This window comes from Vipera berus (genome assembly GCF_964194415.1).
Source record: "Vipera berus genome assembly, chromosome: 1".
NCBI lineage: Eukaryota > Metazoa > Chordata > Lepidosauria > Squamata > Viperidae > Vipera > Vipera berus.
The window spans coordinates 131,352,926-131,371,947 of record NC_138202.1 but is presented as its reverse complement, the minus strand read 5'-3'; the positions used below and the strand labels follow the sequence as shown (position 1 = coordinate 131,371,947).

At 36.4% G+C, this 19,022-nt stretch overlaps 1 protein-coding gene across 3 annotated transcripts in view; it reads right to left on the bottom strand.

The window, feature by feature from the left end:
- Nucleotides 1-19,022, bottom strand: part of PDIA5 (protein disulfide isomerase family A member 5) — a 238,001-nt gene that overhangs the window by 11,177 nt on the left and 207,802 nt on the right. For all 3 annotated transcript variants that reach the window (XR_014024780.1, XR_014024781.1, XM_081315125.1), the window contains one exon: nucleotides 14,519-14,589. Coding sequence is in view for 1 of the 3 variants with exons in the window: in XM_081315125.1 (XP_081171251.1) it covers nucleotides 14,519-14,589 (71 nt within the window). In the remaining 2 variants the exon portion in view is untranslated. The remainder of the gene's footprint in view (nucleotides 1-14,518; nucleotides 14,590-19,022) is intronic.

Sequence of the window (19,022 nt, the reverse complement as noted above, 5' to 3'; positions counted from 1 at the left end):
TCAATTAACTGAATAAAGCTGGTGCTCTGTAATTGCCAAAAAAAATTCTCAACCACTTTGTGCTTTCCAGACAATTTTCTCTGGCCCTACCAACAGATCTTTAAGCTGCTTGTCATTGATGACATATCTGATATGTGGACCAACAAAAATGCCTTCCTTAATCTTGGCATCAGGAAAAATCTGCCTCAAATAACAAACACCTTTATTTTCCTTGTTCATCGCTTTAACAAAACTTTTTAGCAATCCAAGTTTTATGTGAAATGGAGGCAAAAATATCTTTGTCAGGTCAACAAGTGGTTGATATGCCATGTTTTTTCTGTCCTGGAACCAAATTTTTTCAGAGGTGCCATTTCTTTTGAATGTAATGTGACTCTCTTGGACAGCTGTCCTATTTGCATATGTAACAACAGTACTTGGTACCTCCCAGCTGCATTTCAAGTGGCAAAGTCACTACTTTTAGATAGTTGGACATATATTCCAGTTGTACTTGTTGTACAGGATGTGCTTCAACAACAGGTCCATGTTTTTTTTCCCATCCATGCAGCATAGTCAACAGATACTGAAGGGTATACATTACCATTGTGTAAGAAAGTCTTGAGGCTTAACACTGATGAAACAGTAAAGAGATGCCATTCTAGTAGGTATTAGAAATTAGTAAATTTTAAATGAATAAGTTTAATAAATTAGCAAACATAAAATATATAACAAGAAATTGCAAAAACAGGAAATTTCTATAAACCGGTACAAGATAAGTTTAAATTACAGGCCATTTTCATGATTTGCAGCCAAAAATCTATAACAAAAGTGTTCAAGAAGCAAAATCTTTGTTGTCCAGTATTTTCAATTCCTCCTTGAAGTAACTAAGCCAAGTAAATGCACAGTGAAAAATACTAAATTACATAAAACAATGTCTTCAATGCTGACCATTACCTGACCACCCAAAAAGAAAATATTTTACAGATGTTCACCTCAGTGATTCAACAAATTACTGAGGTAAACATTTGTTCCTGAAATGTTACAATAATACAGTACAAAAAGTGCCCTCAATTCCTCTTGCTGGCATGACCATGTAAGTAACAAAAGCATTCAAAGGTATCAGAGATAATTCCTAAAACCTGAATTTGCTGCATGTGGCTTCTCCAAAATTAGCACTGATGGGTAATGAAAGAAAACAAGCAAGCTCAGAGAGCACCAAGGACCCCTCATTATCCAAAATTATTTACATCATAAAATGTAACAATGGATGTGACCTTACTTATTATCTAGTGCAACCCTGTGCACAAATTTATGTATTTGTGCCCTGATTTGAAAACCTCCAGATGGGGTCACAGTCTTATAGGCAAATTGTTCCACTACTTAACAGCTCTTAACATCTAGAACAAGGGTCCCCAACCCCCAGGCTGTGGCCAATTTGGAACTGGGCTGCATGAATGGCAGGCTTGCATGCATGCACAGCTTGACTTGCACGAGCAGTGGGCCTGCACATATGCATGCATGCACCAGCCTGCCGGTCGTGCAAGTTGAGCTGCATGTGTGTGCACATGTGCACTGGTCCTCCACTCACATGGCCCAATTTCCCTCTGCCCTCTCAGTTGGGCCGCCAAGCTGCAAAGGTTGGGGACCGCTGATCTAGAAAATCCTCTTAATATTTAGCCTAGATTGCTTATCTTTTGAATTTAACCCACTGGTTATTTTCCTCAATTTGGTTTTAACAAAGGCCATGTTCATTCCTCTTATACGTAAGAGATTTTGACATATTTGTAGCTGCTCTTAATATTCTTTTTTGCAAACTAAACATGTCTAGTTCCCTAACTGAACCTCATAGGGATTGGTTTCCAGAAAATTATCTTGGTAATTCTCCTCTGAACTCCCTCTGTCATTTTTAAAATGTGGTATACTTAAGAGCTGGTCTTAGTACTTTAAGTGTGGTCTTGTTGCAACAGAATACAATGAAAATGGCTTCTATTAGTACTGCTCTAGAATACACTGGCTATTTTAGCTGCTTCATCACATACCTTAGTCAAACACAGCTGTGGGTCACCAGTACTCCTAGATCAGGGGTCTTCAAACTTGGCCCTTTTATGACTTGTGGACTTCAACTCCCAGAATTCTTCAGCCAGGCACACTGCTGAGGAATTCTGGGAGTTGAAGTCCACAAGTCATAAAAGGGCCAACTTTGAAGATCCCTGTCCTAGATCCTTCTGATACACTACCAAATTAGGTTTCCATGTTCCATTGTACAAGAAAATTTAAAGGCTCCAAAACATATTTTTGAAATAAACAAAACACAAAACCAGCTAAAAAGCAATTCTGTATTTGGAATTCTCAGCTGCACTAAAGGAATTAAGAACTAACAAGAAAAATAACTGACCAAAGATTAGCAATTAACACAGGGAATTCAAGGTTTTTGAATAGTGGCTAACCTAAAATAATAACTTTAGGCATTAAATGATAGGCCCCTAATTTAATCCAAAATCCTTTGCTGTATAGGAGGGATATGATCCTAATTCTCTCCACTTCTTATTATGAATTTAAATACACACATGAATTAACCCAAACCCAATTAACCTTATCAATCACACTGAGTACTCTGTCCTATCACATATTTATAATCAATCAAATAAAAGGATGATTTACATACGTCTATAAAAAGGGCTTGTAAATCTACACATCTTTAGGCTTCTTTTACTTTTGCTTCCGGTACAGATCCTGTCAACAAGCCAATGTAATTGTGAGATAATTGTTCTTCTGTATGCATTTGATTTTTTTTTAACCTAAGATACAGGATTTTATACTTGACATCCTGTTAGTTTAGTCTCAACATTAAGACCTGTGTTGTTTGAAATTATAATTTTGTTCTAATTAGCCAATCTCTCTAGTGTGATGCCATCTGCAATTTCAATGAGCATTCTTTACCTTCCATCCTCTAAATCACTTATAACAATTCTGACTAGCAGAGAGCCACGAACAGAGCCCTAGAGGCTGGGGCTCATTTGATATTTGCCTCCAGTGTGATGCATTATGTATGAGGACTTCTTAAGTGTATTTATTCCACCAGCTACAAATTCACTAGATGCAGTACACAGCCCTCATTTATTCATCTTGCCAGCAAGTCTTTAAGCATGTTCCTGTATCCAGTGTGTTTCTTCATACGTAGATAACATCTATGTCCAAATGTGTTTTTTGTACACAGAGGTAGCACATGTTCCAATTTTGCGTTCATGGAAAAAATGGATCTGATTGCTAGATATGGCTTGGTCACATCCACTGCAGCAGTCTTTCTGGATGCCTCTGAAACATAAACTGTCTATGAAGTGTGTGTAGTAGTCTCTCCTTGGGCAATTTGCTAGAACAGCAAAAAACAATTTCATGTACAAAGTTCCCTATAGTTTTGAAACTTCAGAAACTTCCAGCTTATTTCTAAGCACAATTAAAGTTACTGTTGACCTCTATATCCTTAAATAATTATAACTTCCTGTGACATCAAAGGCCCTGCTCTCATAAAAGTTCTAGAAGTTCCCATTTTAGAAGCAAAATTTACCATTTGTTTTATTGGACCCTAAAATCTTTTTTCCCCATTCTTAAGCTTCTTGTTTATCAGCTTCTATAAAATTACAGTGCTGAAATTAATTTTAACTTCTGTTTGTAGTTTTCAAATGCAAATAGAATTTGAGACATGGTATCAAATTTTGAATATATATGTAAAATAAGTTGATTCAATCCATCCTATTTATTAAAATGAATTATTTTATAAGATTTATCAGCTGCAATAAGTAAATAAGTAAACTTACTTTAAGTAAGTTAAAATTATCACCTATATTCCAAAGACTTCTAGAGAAATAACTAGCTGGAAATAAATGCAGATTTCTTCAACTTGAAGGAAACCAAATTTCAGTGCTTCTTGCACCCAAACAAGCTTGCATTGGTTTGCCCTTTGGTCATGTAATACAAATGATTCCTGCCAAAATGTATAATGTTTTAATGTAATGTAAAAGTTCTGATCAGCATTAAACAAATTCAGCAACACAAATTAGATAATTGATGCTTTTTATATGTTCAACGCAAGGGACATTAAGGCTTTCAATTTATTTTACCAATTTCAAAAATTAAAATGCTTTATTGTCCTTATTCAAATCTGGACCTCTCTCATACAGCCTTTTATCCTGGGTAGCAACCTGGGCCCTGACTACTACGAACAGCCAAACAAACCTATTGAGCCCACAACGTCAGGGAGATTCTTGAAACAAGGATCTGCAAAACAAGCTGACAAACTAGGATCTGCAAAATCTTTATCTTTGAAGCTTCTGCCTACTTAGAAATTAAAATTTCCATATAAGGAATCTTAATGATTCAATGACAACTCAGTACAGACTTGTGGTGGAATGTAGTCTGGAATCCCAGAGGGAGGGACTGCATTCCAGTGGGCAAAGAGGCAGTGCTTGGAAAGTTTGGTCTGCAGAAAGAGGTTTAAAACAGTTCCTCACCAGCTTTTCCCAGATATACTTGTAGTTATGCAAATAGTTGCTTTAGTCTGGCGAGATTCTATCTATAAAGTAAAGGTAAAGGTTCCCCCGCACATGCGTGCTAGTCGTTTCCGACTCTAGGGGCCAGTGCTCATCTCCGTTTCAAAGCCGAAGAGCCAGCGCTTGTCCGAGGACGTCTCCGTGGTCATGTGGCCGGCATGACTGGACGCCAAAGGCGCACGGAACGCTGTTACCTTCCCACCGGAGTGGTCCCAATTTTTCTACTTGCATTTTTACGTGCTTTCGAACTGCTAGGTTGGCAGAAGCTGGGACGAGTAACAGGCGCTCACTCTGTTACGCGGCACTCGGGATTCGACCCGCCAAACTGCCGACCTTCTGATGGACAAGCTCAGCGTCCTAACCCACTGAGCCACCGCGTCCCTTTCATTCTATCTATAGGTAAAGACAATTAAAGGAAACTACTCTTAAGTAACTACAGATGCTGTTCGTGGTTTTTCGGCTTGAGAAAATTGTCTAATAACTTGTCCCTGAATTCCAATGTAAAAGCTTCCAATGTAAAAGTTTCCTCCAGCCTTGTCCTCCCTTCCATTGCCCCTAAAAAGAATGGACTTTCTTGTAAAGTATCTTTATACAATATATTTCACTACAGTCTAATAACTTTGATCTTTTGTTTGTCTTGAAGGAATTATAACTCTTCACAAGGTTATTTTCAGAGAATATATGAAGGAGAAAGAGGGTGAGGTGGGAAAACTGTTATTGGGAAAGATTTTGAAAGCTTGGGAATGTTAATTTTATCTCTTTGACATACTTTTTTGGGTATATACTTAAAATAAGTAATCTTACCTAAGAGTAATTCTTTTTTCCTCAATTGCTGTTAGACTGATGAACAAAGTGTTTTCAGTGATTAAACCTCCCCTGCTCTTCTAAATGTACATATAAACTACTATGTCAATTAACTATCTGAAATGGAAAAAATGGTCAATATGAAGCTGGAAGATAGAAAGAGACACAAAGAAGCCTGAGAAATAAAGACAAAATGCAACAAAATACTCAGCTAAGCACAATATATTTCTTAAATAACAAATACTTCAAAGGTGACTAGATCACAGGTTCTTTTTTTAACCATAAATAAAATGGACCCAGAATCAATAAAGATTGGTAGTGTTGGGAACTTGAGAGAGTTAGCTCTATTTCTGTATCTCCCTTCAAAGACTGGGAGAAACTTTTATTTTACAAGGAAATGAAAAAGAAACGGTAAATTATAAATGTCTTTAATTAGTTCAGAAATTAATATTTCACTGATAAAAACAAAATCTATTTTAGCTATCCATTTTTCAGAGACTCTTTATCTACATTACTTAAAAGTCCAGCTTCATTATATTTTCGTATCTTTATATTCTACATCTCTAATACATTTGTTTATGCTGACCTCTAATTTTCTTTTGTCTTCAACCCTTTATATTTGTGTGGTCACCCTCTATTGCATGATGATCTTTTTCCACACAGAAAGATCTCTGCTTTATCTCACTTTCTGCTTTCTGTCATAAGTTTTGACTTTTTCTATGTCCGTTCTGCTTATTTGGGGATTACCGACTCTTCCCTTCTTCCAAATTTTGACTCCAGCTGAAGGAAATGAAAAAACCTTCCCTCATACTAGGTCTGGAGGAAAGAAAAAAAACTGTATTTCTCTCCCATTTTCTCAGCTGCTGCCTCCTTTCCCATTACATCTTTCTCAGCGGGGCAACTTAACCTTTAGTTTTAATCATTACTTTGAGTAAGCCTGGGCTTTGGCTCTATTTATTCAGCCTCTTCTTCATGAGCTTTAGGGTTGCAGAGGTCCCAGGTAGCCATTTTATCTTCCTTCTTCCCTTCTTTCCAATGCTGTTTGATTGGCAGCTGGGCTGTTCTGACAATGGGGGAGGGACAAGAAAGGAGGAGAAGGAAGTCTGTCCTTCTACCGACTACTAGCTAGAAGAATTCAGGATGGTAGAACAACAGAAGGAAAGCACCAGGAAGTCATCCTTGGAAAATCTAAACAAACTTTTACTTAAGTGATCATAGAATAAAAACCCTAGAAGTGAAAAGTAAATGACTGCCTGACAATGTGACTAGTAGTAGTTAGATCAGTCCATTTGTCCAATAATTTTGGGGGGGGGGGAGAAATAGGAAATGTAATTATTGGGTGACAAGCTGAAAAACTATAGGTACCCTAGATTGCAAACATAAATTTACTCTTATACACATGCAGATAAGCCAACGATGTTAGAGCTAAAATATACCTCCAAATTATGATTTATCCCTGATGGGCTTATCCCTGAGTATATATGGTAATACTTTCTAAAAGTACCCATATGATTGGAGATAAGAACATCCAAAGATAAACAAACCTTGATTTTTTAAAACCAAAATACCATAAAAAATGTGCCATCCTCAAATAAGGCAACTGTAAAGATTAAAATTTACAAAAATTTCAAAGGTCTGCTTATCTGCAGGTGGTATATTTTTTATATTTTGGTGAAAAAATTGAAGGTTATATATATATAGTAATTTTTGGATGGAATAGTCCATTCTCATTTGCTTCTTTTACTTCAGGGCTCATCTATATCGGAAGATGCTTGGCCTTTTAAGGGACTTGTTCTTATCATCTTATCCACTTCATCCCCAACATAGTATGGAGACACTCTAACATCATCTGATGTTTTACTTCTTTTCCTGACACAACTCTTGCCTTAAGTACAATGCTTCAGTGATATTGCTGGCATGGTCAATGGGTAGAATTTGCCATCCTCCGATTGGCTGCTTAAGTTTGCTGTGGGCATGCCCCTTTTCCTGGTCACTGACCATTTTGTCTTGGGCTGCAAGTAAGATCAGATACCAAGCTTATGTGATGGAATCTGATGTAGGAGGAGAGGCAAAGCCTGGAGTCAAGAAGAAATCAGCCTGGAGTTGTTACATTCCCACAAACGATCCAAGTCCAGTTTTTCTTGAATTGTGTTAAATATTATATAGCACCAATTTAGTACTGACTATTGACTAAATTCTTGTGTATAGGAATGAACAATAAATCATCTTAACTGAAACTTAACATGTGTTCCTGATTCTTCATTCTTGACATTTGCTTATGTAAAGCATAATCAGTCCTTTGGTCAGTTGTGACATGAGTTCTGTTTGTACACATACTAATCTTCTGGAACTTCTTGGACCTGCTTTTAAACATAAACTTCAAAAGACCAATGCATTTATGACCTCCCCCAACAAAAAAAAGATTACAGCTCATTTAAACTAGGGAAGTGATACTCCCAAATAAATGTATAACAGGATTTTCACAAATTAGCTTTATTGTTTATTAGTTAGAGAGGATACTACCACTTGGACTATTCCAAAATTTATAGACCACTTGGACTATGCATACTCTGCGGGCTACTTCGAGGTGCTGCCAGCTCCATCTTTAAATATGATTGACATACTTCTGAAAGAGCAATGCTTGTTTATTTATATGGAAATGCTAATCTTCTAGAATGGACTTGTATGACAGTGTGATCATTTTTTAATATGTGGATATCAATCTTGATATAATGAAATCTGTCTTCCAGAAGACTAATATTTGTAGATAAAACTGACAATTTGAATGACTTGTTGTCAGGGTTCAGAGGAAGTACAGGATAATGTGGGATGCCTCTGCTGATGTACCTGCAAGGATTCTGCTATGCCACTCTGTATATTCCCACTTCATACTGATCTAGCAGCTAGGATATTTTTTTTAATTGACAACAAAATAAATTGCCCTACACAAGACCAATAAACACTCCTTTCACTTGTGCAACTTGAAAAATAACAAAACTCTGCACCTTGAGCACATGTCTTGAGTCTGCCAACCCACCTGTCACTTGTTATGGAGAGTAACTGGTTTTCCTGTCAGTGGATGATGATTTAGGGTGTGAGAGGAAAGGAAACTGGGGAATCTTCCAATGGCTCCCCTGAAATTGTCCCATATTAGATCTGTAAGGAAAGAACCATCTGCTGGCCTTGTTGTTGCAAAACAATAGAGCTCGGCTATGGGGACAGCGCAATTTATGTTGACACAAGAATGGAAAGGATGCACATTAATCCTGTCATGAAGTGCCCTGAGGTAGATTGGTGAACAGCTATCCTGATTTATTTGAAAATGAAATACTGCACCCCAAAGAGTGAAGTCCCAGGAAAAATTGACAGCATACTTCAAAAATCCAGATGCCTTTACATTAAGGATTTCTCCTCATATATAGCTATATGGCAAATTATAACTATGTATAACTTCTGAAGTTGTATAACTTCTGAAAAGGAAATATAAAATTTAATTTAATTGGAACAAAACAATAAAGTTTAAAAATATGTATTTTTTAATTCTAAATCTACTGAGTTTCTGAAGCATTAATCTGCCAGTTTCTTAGAGCCTTTCTGAAAATGCTAGCTAGCAAGTTCCTCAACTCAGCAAATAATAGCTAGTGGTAGAGTAGTCTTCAGTGAGTCCATGGTTCACTTCTACATTTTTTCATGTATCTGTTATTTACTTATATAAAGTACAATAGTGTCAGCTGTGGTATTAACCCACAACATTCCTTTGGAATCCTATTTCTTTATAGGTGTTGATAGAAACCTGACATGTCAATTCCTTGCCAGCTTTTATCTGATAGTTTATCAGAGTACAGGCAAGTAGTATAGGAATTGATTTTTCTGGAAAAGAATTTCAGAAATAATCCAAAATGAAACCCAGATAAATGTTGAAAAAGTTAGTTTGCTGGATGTCAAGAATTAAAAATGGCCTAGTTTTTCACCAGTTGTTTGTACTTTAACTTGAGACTTTCCAGATAGTCAATTGCATATTTGTGTATTTTTTAAAAAAAGTTGGAAATTTTCAAGTCTTTTAAAATGTTGATTTTATGAGAAATGTTTTCTCAGATTTTTTATTTTTTTTCTACTGAAATAGCAGTATTTTTGTTTATATTTTATCAATTTATTAATTTGTCACCCATTTTGTGGTTCAAAGCAACTGAGCATCAGTATACTTATTTTTTAAAACATTTTTTCAGGAAACAGTTGGATGTTCCTTTTAGTAAAAAGTTGTCTAATGATTTATTGAAAGGATACAGAATGGGTTATTTCCAGTGTCTTTAACAGTCACATTTGAACAACAATGAATGCAGTTCTCATCACTGTTCCATCTCAGAAATGATACTAAGATGAGAACAAGAGGTTGTACAGAAAAAGGAAATTAAGGTAGTTTCCCTTTAATTAAAAAAGACTAATGACCATTTTCCACATGACCATTGCAACATTCCTATGGCCACCTGATCACTTGGCAACTGACTCATATTTATGAGAGTTGCAGTTTTCTGGGGTCATTTGATCACCTTTTGCAATCTTATGACAAGCAAAGTCAATATTAAAGCCAGATTCACTTAACAACCATGTTAACTAATTTAAGAACTGCAGTGATTCACTTAACAACTGTGGCAAGAAAGACTGTAAAATGGGCAAAACTCACTTAACAAATATCTCACTTAGCAACGGAAATTTTGGGCTCAACTGAGTCATAGTAAGTCAAGGCCTACCTGTATCCCCTCATACATTGCATACTTCATAAAATACTAAACAAAGGTCCCAAACATGGACTAGTTGTCACTGAACTCAATAAGGTAGCAATTCACACAGGTTAGATTGTTTTATTAAACAGGAATCCTGGAACAGATGACCTTCTGTCTCTTTTACCAGAAAAGGCATCTTTATCTGCACAGAGTGATAAGCTAGTAATACCACATTCATAGTCAAAAAGAAGTAAAAAGGAATGTTCTGAAAACTTAGTTGTCATTATATTAAAATGGATAAAAATGAACAAAATCCTAAACCATCAAAAAATCTGGGGTTCCTATCCAGGAACAAATGATTATCTACAGATAAGTGAATTCTGCTATGACACGGGCTGTGATGGTACTCAATACTTAATAAAATGCACTACTAGTATTTTCAAACAATGTAATAAAACAGAGAAAAACTGTGTAAGATACTTCAATTTAAATTTATTGTTCTATAAACTTAGGGTTTTTTATTTAAATGATCAGTAATTGAAGCATATAACTGCTATTATTTATTTGTGTTCAAACAAAAGAACAGCAAAGTATTAACTCCATTCTCAGTTTTCTTTGACTAAAATAGAATAAAAAGTCATTTTAAGGGTTCATGTTCTTCCCCTTCTTTGTCTTTCCAAGGACTGTTCTTTAAGGTCTTACATGTGGGTGCAATAATAAAAGCCTTCTGCAGGAATAGTTAGCTTTTTTGCTGTTGAAATTATGTACTGCCACTCATCAGCTTATTGATTCAAGGAAATAAATCTCCACAGGAGCAAATATTGACTTGTGTTATGAAAATGGAAGTGAATAGCTTACTGAACATTGATTTTAGGGAAGAATGAAAAAGGGCAAGTCTTTAATTCCCCCAATGTTCTTTCTCAGACTGAAATGTTATCTCTCTTAAAAATAACACTACTTTTAGAAAGTAGTGAAGTTGATAAACCCGTTTATACAGAAAAGGATGATGAGGCCAAGTGACTTCAGCTTGATGCTGCATGTGAATATTACAGAATGCTGGTTCCCTATACAGGGGCTGTGAAAGATACTTAATTTTTATTAACTATTATGCCAATTAAATGTCATGCTCCCTGAACATCTCAATGAAGTTACATGGTGATTTCCAGGAGATGAGCCTATGTTTGGATTCTGCATGTATGCTGGGAATAATGTCTGTGATGAGAAAGAAGGCTGGGAGTGTGTAGAATATATAGTCCCAATAAGATTACCTGTGGTGTGAAGTATAGCCCAGCTAAAGCAAGCTGTCATCTATACAGGGTGGTGACAGTATATGAAGTTGCTGGAGGCAGATGATCACTTTACTTATAATGGCAAAGATGTTGTTACATTCTGTGAGGGAGAAAGAAATGGCAAACCACTCCAAGAACACCACAGCTGTAGATGAGATAAAGTGACTGAGAATGTGGTCCTAGAAGAAGAGTTGAGGATCGTTTGGCGTATTAATGGTGTTTCTGATGTGACTAGATTAAAGCCTTCGGGATATGTATTTGCTGATGTTGGTAAACAGAAAAAGGAAATCCTAAATCTTTTTTTATTATTTATTTATCAAATTTAGGTACAGCCCATTTTACACTCAAAATAATCCTGGCCATTGTATAGTTAAAAGCATAAAAACAATATAAAATGCAATATAAAATGCAGTGTGTATATTTACAGTCTCATATTTACAACAGTTCACAAGAGAATACATTGGTTAGACTTTAAGAGGTCACAAGACTGGGTGTGATACTGATTACACTGCATGAATGTAAATAGGATACACTTTGGTTTCAACATTTAAAAATGTTTTTATTTATTTACTGTTAGGTCTCTAATATTCTTATGATATACTACTGTATGGTGATTGGGTAATTTGTTTCCTCATAAGTCTAAATATTACACTAACTTTACCTTTACACAGAGTACAAAACAGACAAGTGGTCAAGAACTATTCCAAATATACAATTCTAAAGGAATGTCAGAGGTAAAATGAAACCAGCTATAAATACTCTGTCTTTTCAAAGTTTCCTAATTGTTTTCATGATGGCCAACTTTAATGGAAACAGTCCAAGCCAAATATTTGTGTTGGCTGAAGGTACTGGAATTATGGTCCTAAAAATATGCACTACAGTTTCTCAAATAGGAAAGCCCTTTGTGAAGGCAATGACATAGTTCAAGGATTTTCAATAAATAGCTAGCAAAAGGCATAGACATATAACTCTGTATCTTAATTCTTGTATCTGGGTTATGCAATCTGTTCCTCCATTGTGGTATTATATTAACTGACTTAAGAAGAGGAAAAATTGAGAATCGCAATGTTGGAGACAAATAGAAGCTTGTAGAAAGCTGTGTGGCACATGCAAATATTTTCCTTGGAAAATTAAAAGCTCGCTGGATTTTTAAAGTTCAATTTGTTTCACAGATCTGCTTATCTGTTGTCTACTGAACTGTGTAGCAGCAGCCAGACCAAAAGAAAGATTCGCAGAAATTTGAGAAAGGAATTTTTTAAAAAGAGCTTTACAATAATACTGAAGTGAATTCCTGAGCAGCATTACAGTCTGTATGGAATATCCATAAAGGTCATTAACAAATCCAAGAACACTTCAGCAGAATTGAACTGCATATGACTGAAGAAATAGTATAGAATTATCAATCTACACTACCTTGAAAAGTCAAGCAAGGTAGATAAAAACATAGCTGTTTTTCTTATATGCCTGGCCTTCAGGAACACTCTAAACTCAATATCCTCAATTGGAACTTAAGGTTCTAGCTCATTAAACTTTATACTTCTACATTTTAGTTGGCTGGCACATTTCTTATTTCTACTATTAGTTGAAATAAGGGCTGCATCCATCAATCACCATCTTGAGGGCTAAAATGACTTTTTTCAACCTTTGACAGGGTTTGAATAAATCTATTAATCAATGGAAGCAATGCAAATTCTGAAATCACCCATAATTTGGGCAAAATTATTTAACACTATACTCACAAATTTATCAGTATCAGGGAAATTAGTTGAGAAAGACTCATGAAATGGGCTATCCACAAAGTTGTGGTATTCACGCATGCTGTAGGAGGAAAGAGTATGTATGGAGTTGCATGTGTACCTGGGATGGATTGCCAGATGGAATAAAACCACATTGAGTTTTGAAAACCAATAAGTTTGCTTAGTATTGATGGTATGGCAAAGGAGGAACTGATGCTGGATAATCAAGATCTTAAAAGCCCCCACATGTGTGCAAAAGAAGGCAATATACTTCTCCTTGAAGTGCCTGCTACAGCAGGAAGAATGTATTGCTGCTTCCATGCCTTTCCTAATTCAACTTCTTGTTCAGAATCAGGGTTTGAAAAGCCCATTCAGACCATTAAGACTAACTCCTTGTTCAATGAAGGAATCCTAATTAAAGTATTCTCAATAGTAGGGTCTCTAGACTTGATCCAAAGATACACAGTGAAGGCAAATCCACTATCTCTCTGGGTAATTGGTTCCACTATCAAACAGCTCTTACTCTTAGGATGCTTAAATCTGCCTTCCTTTAATTTAAATTCATTCTTCTGTGACCTGCACTCAAGAACATCAGAGAAAAATGCAATGCTCATTTGAAGCAATCTTGGGAGGAAAGTTTGTGGCAAAATTATATCTTTCACTTTGGTGAAAACGTATAGCACCAGCATCCCCCCCAAATGGTTAACACAAATACATATTAAGTTTGTGCTTATGCATATATATTTATATAGCTATGCACAGATACATTCACCTACTAATGTGCAGCTCATTCAGCATTAAGAATTTCCACATGCTTGACTAAACCTAGATCAGGAATTCCACGTTCACTTTCCCCAAGACTCAGTAACTTCCCTCAACATTTTCTCATAGGCAATATTCCTAAACCTTACCATTGGAACCTTACAACTAGATCTGACATTTTGCAATGATCTTTCTGAACTTTGATTAGTACATCAGGGGACTGTTGAAGATGATAATGCTATCTACATTATGTGTTAGATAGAAGACCACTCTCAGAAAATAATGGAGCCTTTCCCACAGTCTGAATCTAGCCAAACAACATTCTCAGCCTAATGAGAATGTCTCATCTTAAAACTGAAAAAAACAGTAGGTCGCTTTTAGTAATAGAACCAGTGGTAACACTTATAACACTTATAACAAGTAAAGCACAAGCTGCTCTCGGGTTGTTGTTTTTTATGTTTGTGTTTCTTTTCCTTCAATCCTAGACAAAGAGATTAAACTGCACTTCACCTCAAGTTGAGATTGCCCCAAAACAAAATACCTCCTTCTCCTCTACCCATATTTAACTGGAAGAGGGGCAAAGTGGGAAATTATTCACATGTTTCTGAAAGCAAAGAAAGTAAACAACACACCAAATAAGTTGAAATTCCTACCAAAAAAACCCAAAATGACTCTAGAATTACCTTACGATCTTCTTTAAAGAGTTCTGCTGCTGTTGTGAAATGCGGAATTGAGTTTTTACAATGTGGACACCCTGTGGGATAAAGAAACATAATGATAAGCCGCATGAGAAGTATTTGGCAATAAAAAGCCCCATCAGATATTCACAGCAAGTTTGAAAGCTAAGCAATAGCACATTTATCTTCCTATGAATGAGTCAGATGTTTTCATTTATTTTATTTATTAAATTTCACCACACTGTGACTCTGTTCACACGTAATTCTCACACTATTTACACACAATGGTAATATCACTTGTAGCAGCAAACATACAAACTCAGACCATAGTATTCTCAAATTTCAGGCTTGTTTACCCAAAACAAGCCCAATAGCGATCCATTTTATAGATCACAAAAACTGTGAAAAGATTTTAATTTGACTTCAGCTGTATCATCTGAAAACACCTACCTACATACTTGTCCTATCTCATACCAGTGCACAACAAAGCAGAGTGGAACATGAACAATGGTTTATTTACTTTGCATAGTTGTTCTGAGATTAATTCTGTCTGTTGCAAGTAAGAAAGAGGGGAAAATAACACGAAGAGGAAGGAAGTAGAAGATAAAGGGAAGAAGAACCAGCATGGAACTCAGTCAAAAAGATCAAGCAACTGGACAGGGGAATCTTGGCTGTATTGCTAACTGGCCATCTTGCTCCTAAGTATATTTAACCTGGATATTTTTAGTGTTTTTAGTATATTTCATTGTAATACATTTTTTCCCAATTGTAAGCAACCCAGAGTCATTGACTGATAAGGGTGGCTATAAAGAATGAATGAATGAATGAATGAATGAATGAATGAATGAATGAATGAATGAAAAGCCTCATTTGATAAGTTCCTCAGACAAGCATTCCTATCCTCTGCCCCCAAAATATAATCATAAAGCTGATCTTCAGTACACCCATTGTCTGCAGTTAAGATCGTCTGCTATTTTCATCTCATGAGATTTTCTTTATTTTCAGTAACTTCTGAATGCAAGGTAAACTATCTTCAATACCATATTTATTGTCTAGTAAAATTCTGCCTATGCCTTGATATACTGAGAACTAGAAAGTCATACCTACATTTTTGTACAATAGGCAAAGAAGTTGTTCTCTTAACATAAATGGATGGAATCCACATTTAGCCAGGGAATAATTAATTCTCTTTTGTACAGACGATTTATGTGAGCAAAATATAGATGCAAAAAGAACAGAGCTGTTTTAGCAACGATGTAAACTGATGTAGGAGAGGATGGAACTCTAAAATCTATAGCACAAAATGAAGGTCAACATCTTTCCACAGTTGACTTTATAGCAAGTCAACATACAGCGAATTTAATATTAAGGCCCTAGAATGAAGTAAATCAGTGGTTAGCTATACTTGGTTTCATAAAACAAAAGTTTAAATTAGAGTTCAATGAACACTTCAAATTATTCATCCATACATGCATATTAGAGATCCATTCCAGTGTACTGTAGTGGTTAAGATGTTGGACTAAGAGCCAGATTCTAGTTTCACCTTTGGCCCCAGAAGCTTACCACTGTAGGTGATTCAGCCCAACTTCACCTCATAGGGTTGTTATGGGGAAAAATAGGAAGAGAAGGCACAATGTATGCTGCTGGAGCTCCCCCACAAAAGACAGAATATAAATTTCTCTCTCCTGCACATGCCTACATACACACCTATCATTCTTTTCCCTTTCAAGATATATTTGTTGACGTATTCTGGGAAAATATATATTGCACAGTACTATTATTTGGACGGCATGTGAGCTTGCAAATAGGAATCTGATTAATGATCTTAAGAAGTCCCACTGGGCTCTAGAAGCAGGCTTCCTGCTTATTATCAGCAGCAAACAATCACAGAACTAAACTTAGGGAGACTGTTTGTATGGTAGCATAGTCCGAATCTCTGAAATGGGGATAGAAGTACTGTTCAAGAACAGAGTTTTCCCTCCATTCACCCACTGCTTAACTGAATTTCATGATTCAGTCCACAATGTATTCTTGAAGGATATTAGTGGAAAACTGGTTTTGCAGATCATGTCTAACTGATCCATAAACAAATTTATAATGAAACTATTGGAGAGATGGAAGAAAATAAATTAGAAGGCAGGAGATTTTAGGAGTATCAGCAGATTAGAAAGCAAATGCACTTTAACACAGTACATAATCTTTAAACTTTTCTTTCCACCTTCTAATTTCCTAAATTATCTTCTCCTCCCTTTTGTTATTTTATTTTACTTAATGAAGCCAGGCTTTATTAATCTAATTGTTAAATATTTTTTTCACATTTTTCTCTTGCCAGGACCTTAATAAACCTTTTGAATGGTCCTTTCCAACATTCAGTCCAGTGCATAAAAGCCTGTCCCTCAGATTTCAGGTGTGGATTAGAGATACGAGGATTTTTAAAATTATTTGTTTAGGCTGCCTTGTTATATGAACTGGAATCAATGAAGAATTGCTTTTCATTATTTCATTAACTGAACTGGTAGAACTTTAAAGTGGAACCAAAGTAAAATATTAATGAAAAATCAAATTATTGCTCATTTGCTTTGAATTTAGGCACATTAATAAATAAAATAAACATGCCTGCCATAATTAGTACTTTACCTGATAATGTTAAGACTTATGTTATGGCTCACTGTTTAAATAGAACTCTTTGCTTGCTAGCAATTGATATGTCCCTTTCCTTTATAGTCTGTCTCTATCATCAGGAATTGAGAGAGTAGAGGAGGGTTATACAGTATCCATATTCCACCCAAACTGCTCAGCTGATTAGCAAGGAACCAATATGAAGGAAAACAGGTTGATGCAATTCTCTTTCTTTTCCACAGTTTTAGCTTACAAGTGGGGGAAAAAACATTGGATGGAGAAAAGAAAATAGGGAAACTTTATGAAACAGCCTAATTGTATCCCTCTTCATAGATTACTGCCTTGTCGTGGCGAAGGGGCTTGCGTAATTCAATGAAGCTATGAGCTATGCCCTGCAGGGCCACCCAAGACGGACAGGTCATAGCAGAGAGTTCTGAAAAAATGTGATCCACTGGAGAATGAAATGGCAAACCACTTCAGTATCTTTCCCATGAAAACCCTATGGACAGTACCAAAAGGCAAAACGATATGATGCTGGAAGATGAGCCCCTCAGGTCGGAAGACGTCCAATATGCTACTGGGGAAGAGCAGAGGGCTAGTACTAGTAGCACCAGAAAGAATGAAGCGACTGGGCCAAAGCCAAAAGGACGCTCAGCTGTGAATGTATCTGGTGGTGAAAGGAAAGTCCGATGCTGTAAAGATTTTTTCTTCATAGGAACCTGGAATGTAAGTTCCATGAATCAAGGAAAGCTGGATGTGGTCAAACAAGAGATGACAAGACTGAACATCGACATCTTAGGTATCGGCGAACTAAAATGGACAGGAATGGGTGAATTTAATTCAGATGACTATCAGGTATACTACTGTGGGCAAGAATCCCTCAGAAGAAATGGAGTAGACTTCATAGTCAATAAAAGAGTAGGAAAAGCAATACTGGGATACAATCCTCAAAATGACAGAATGACCTCAGTTCGAATCCAAGGCAAACCATTCAATATCACAGTAGTTCAAGTCTATGCCCCAACCACCAGTGCTGAAGAGGATGAAATTGACCGGTTCTATGAAGCCCTACAGCACCTTATAGAACTAACACCAAAAAATGATGTCCTTATCATCATGGGGGATTGGAATGCTAAAGTAGGAAGCCAAAACATAACCGGAATAACAGGCAAGTTTGGCCTTGGAGTACAAAATGAAGCAGGGCACAGGCTGATAGAATTTTGTCAAGAGAATACCAGGGTCATAGCAAACACTCTTTTCCAACAACCCAAGAGAAGGCTCTACACATGGACATCACCAGACGGTCAACACAGAAATCAGATTGACTATGTGCTCTGCAGCCAAAGATGGAGAAGCTCTATACAGTCAGTAAAAACAAGACCAGGAGCTGACTGTGGCTCAGACCATGATCTTCTCATTGCAAAATTTAGGCTAAAACTGAAGAAAGTAGGGAAAAGCACTAGGCCATTCAGGTATGGATTAAATCATATCCCTGTTGAATATACAGTAGAGGTGACAAATAGATTTAAGGAATTAGATCTGATAGACAGAGTGCCTGAAGAACTATGGACAGAGGTTTGCAACACTGTACATGATAAAGGACCAAAATGGCAGGGACCTAACAGAGGCAGAAGAGATTAAGAAGAGATGGCAAAATTACACAGAAGAACTATACAAGAATGAGCTTAACGTCCCTGATAATCACAATGAGGTGGTCACTGACCTCGAGCCAGACATCCTAGAATGTGAAGTGAAGTGGGCCTTAGAAAAGCTGAGCAATAACAAAGCTAGTGGAGGTGACAGAATTCCAGCTGAGCTATTCAAAATCTTAAAAGACGATGCAGTGAAAGTGCTACACTCAATCCATTAAATTTGGAAAACTCAACAGTTG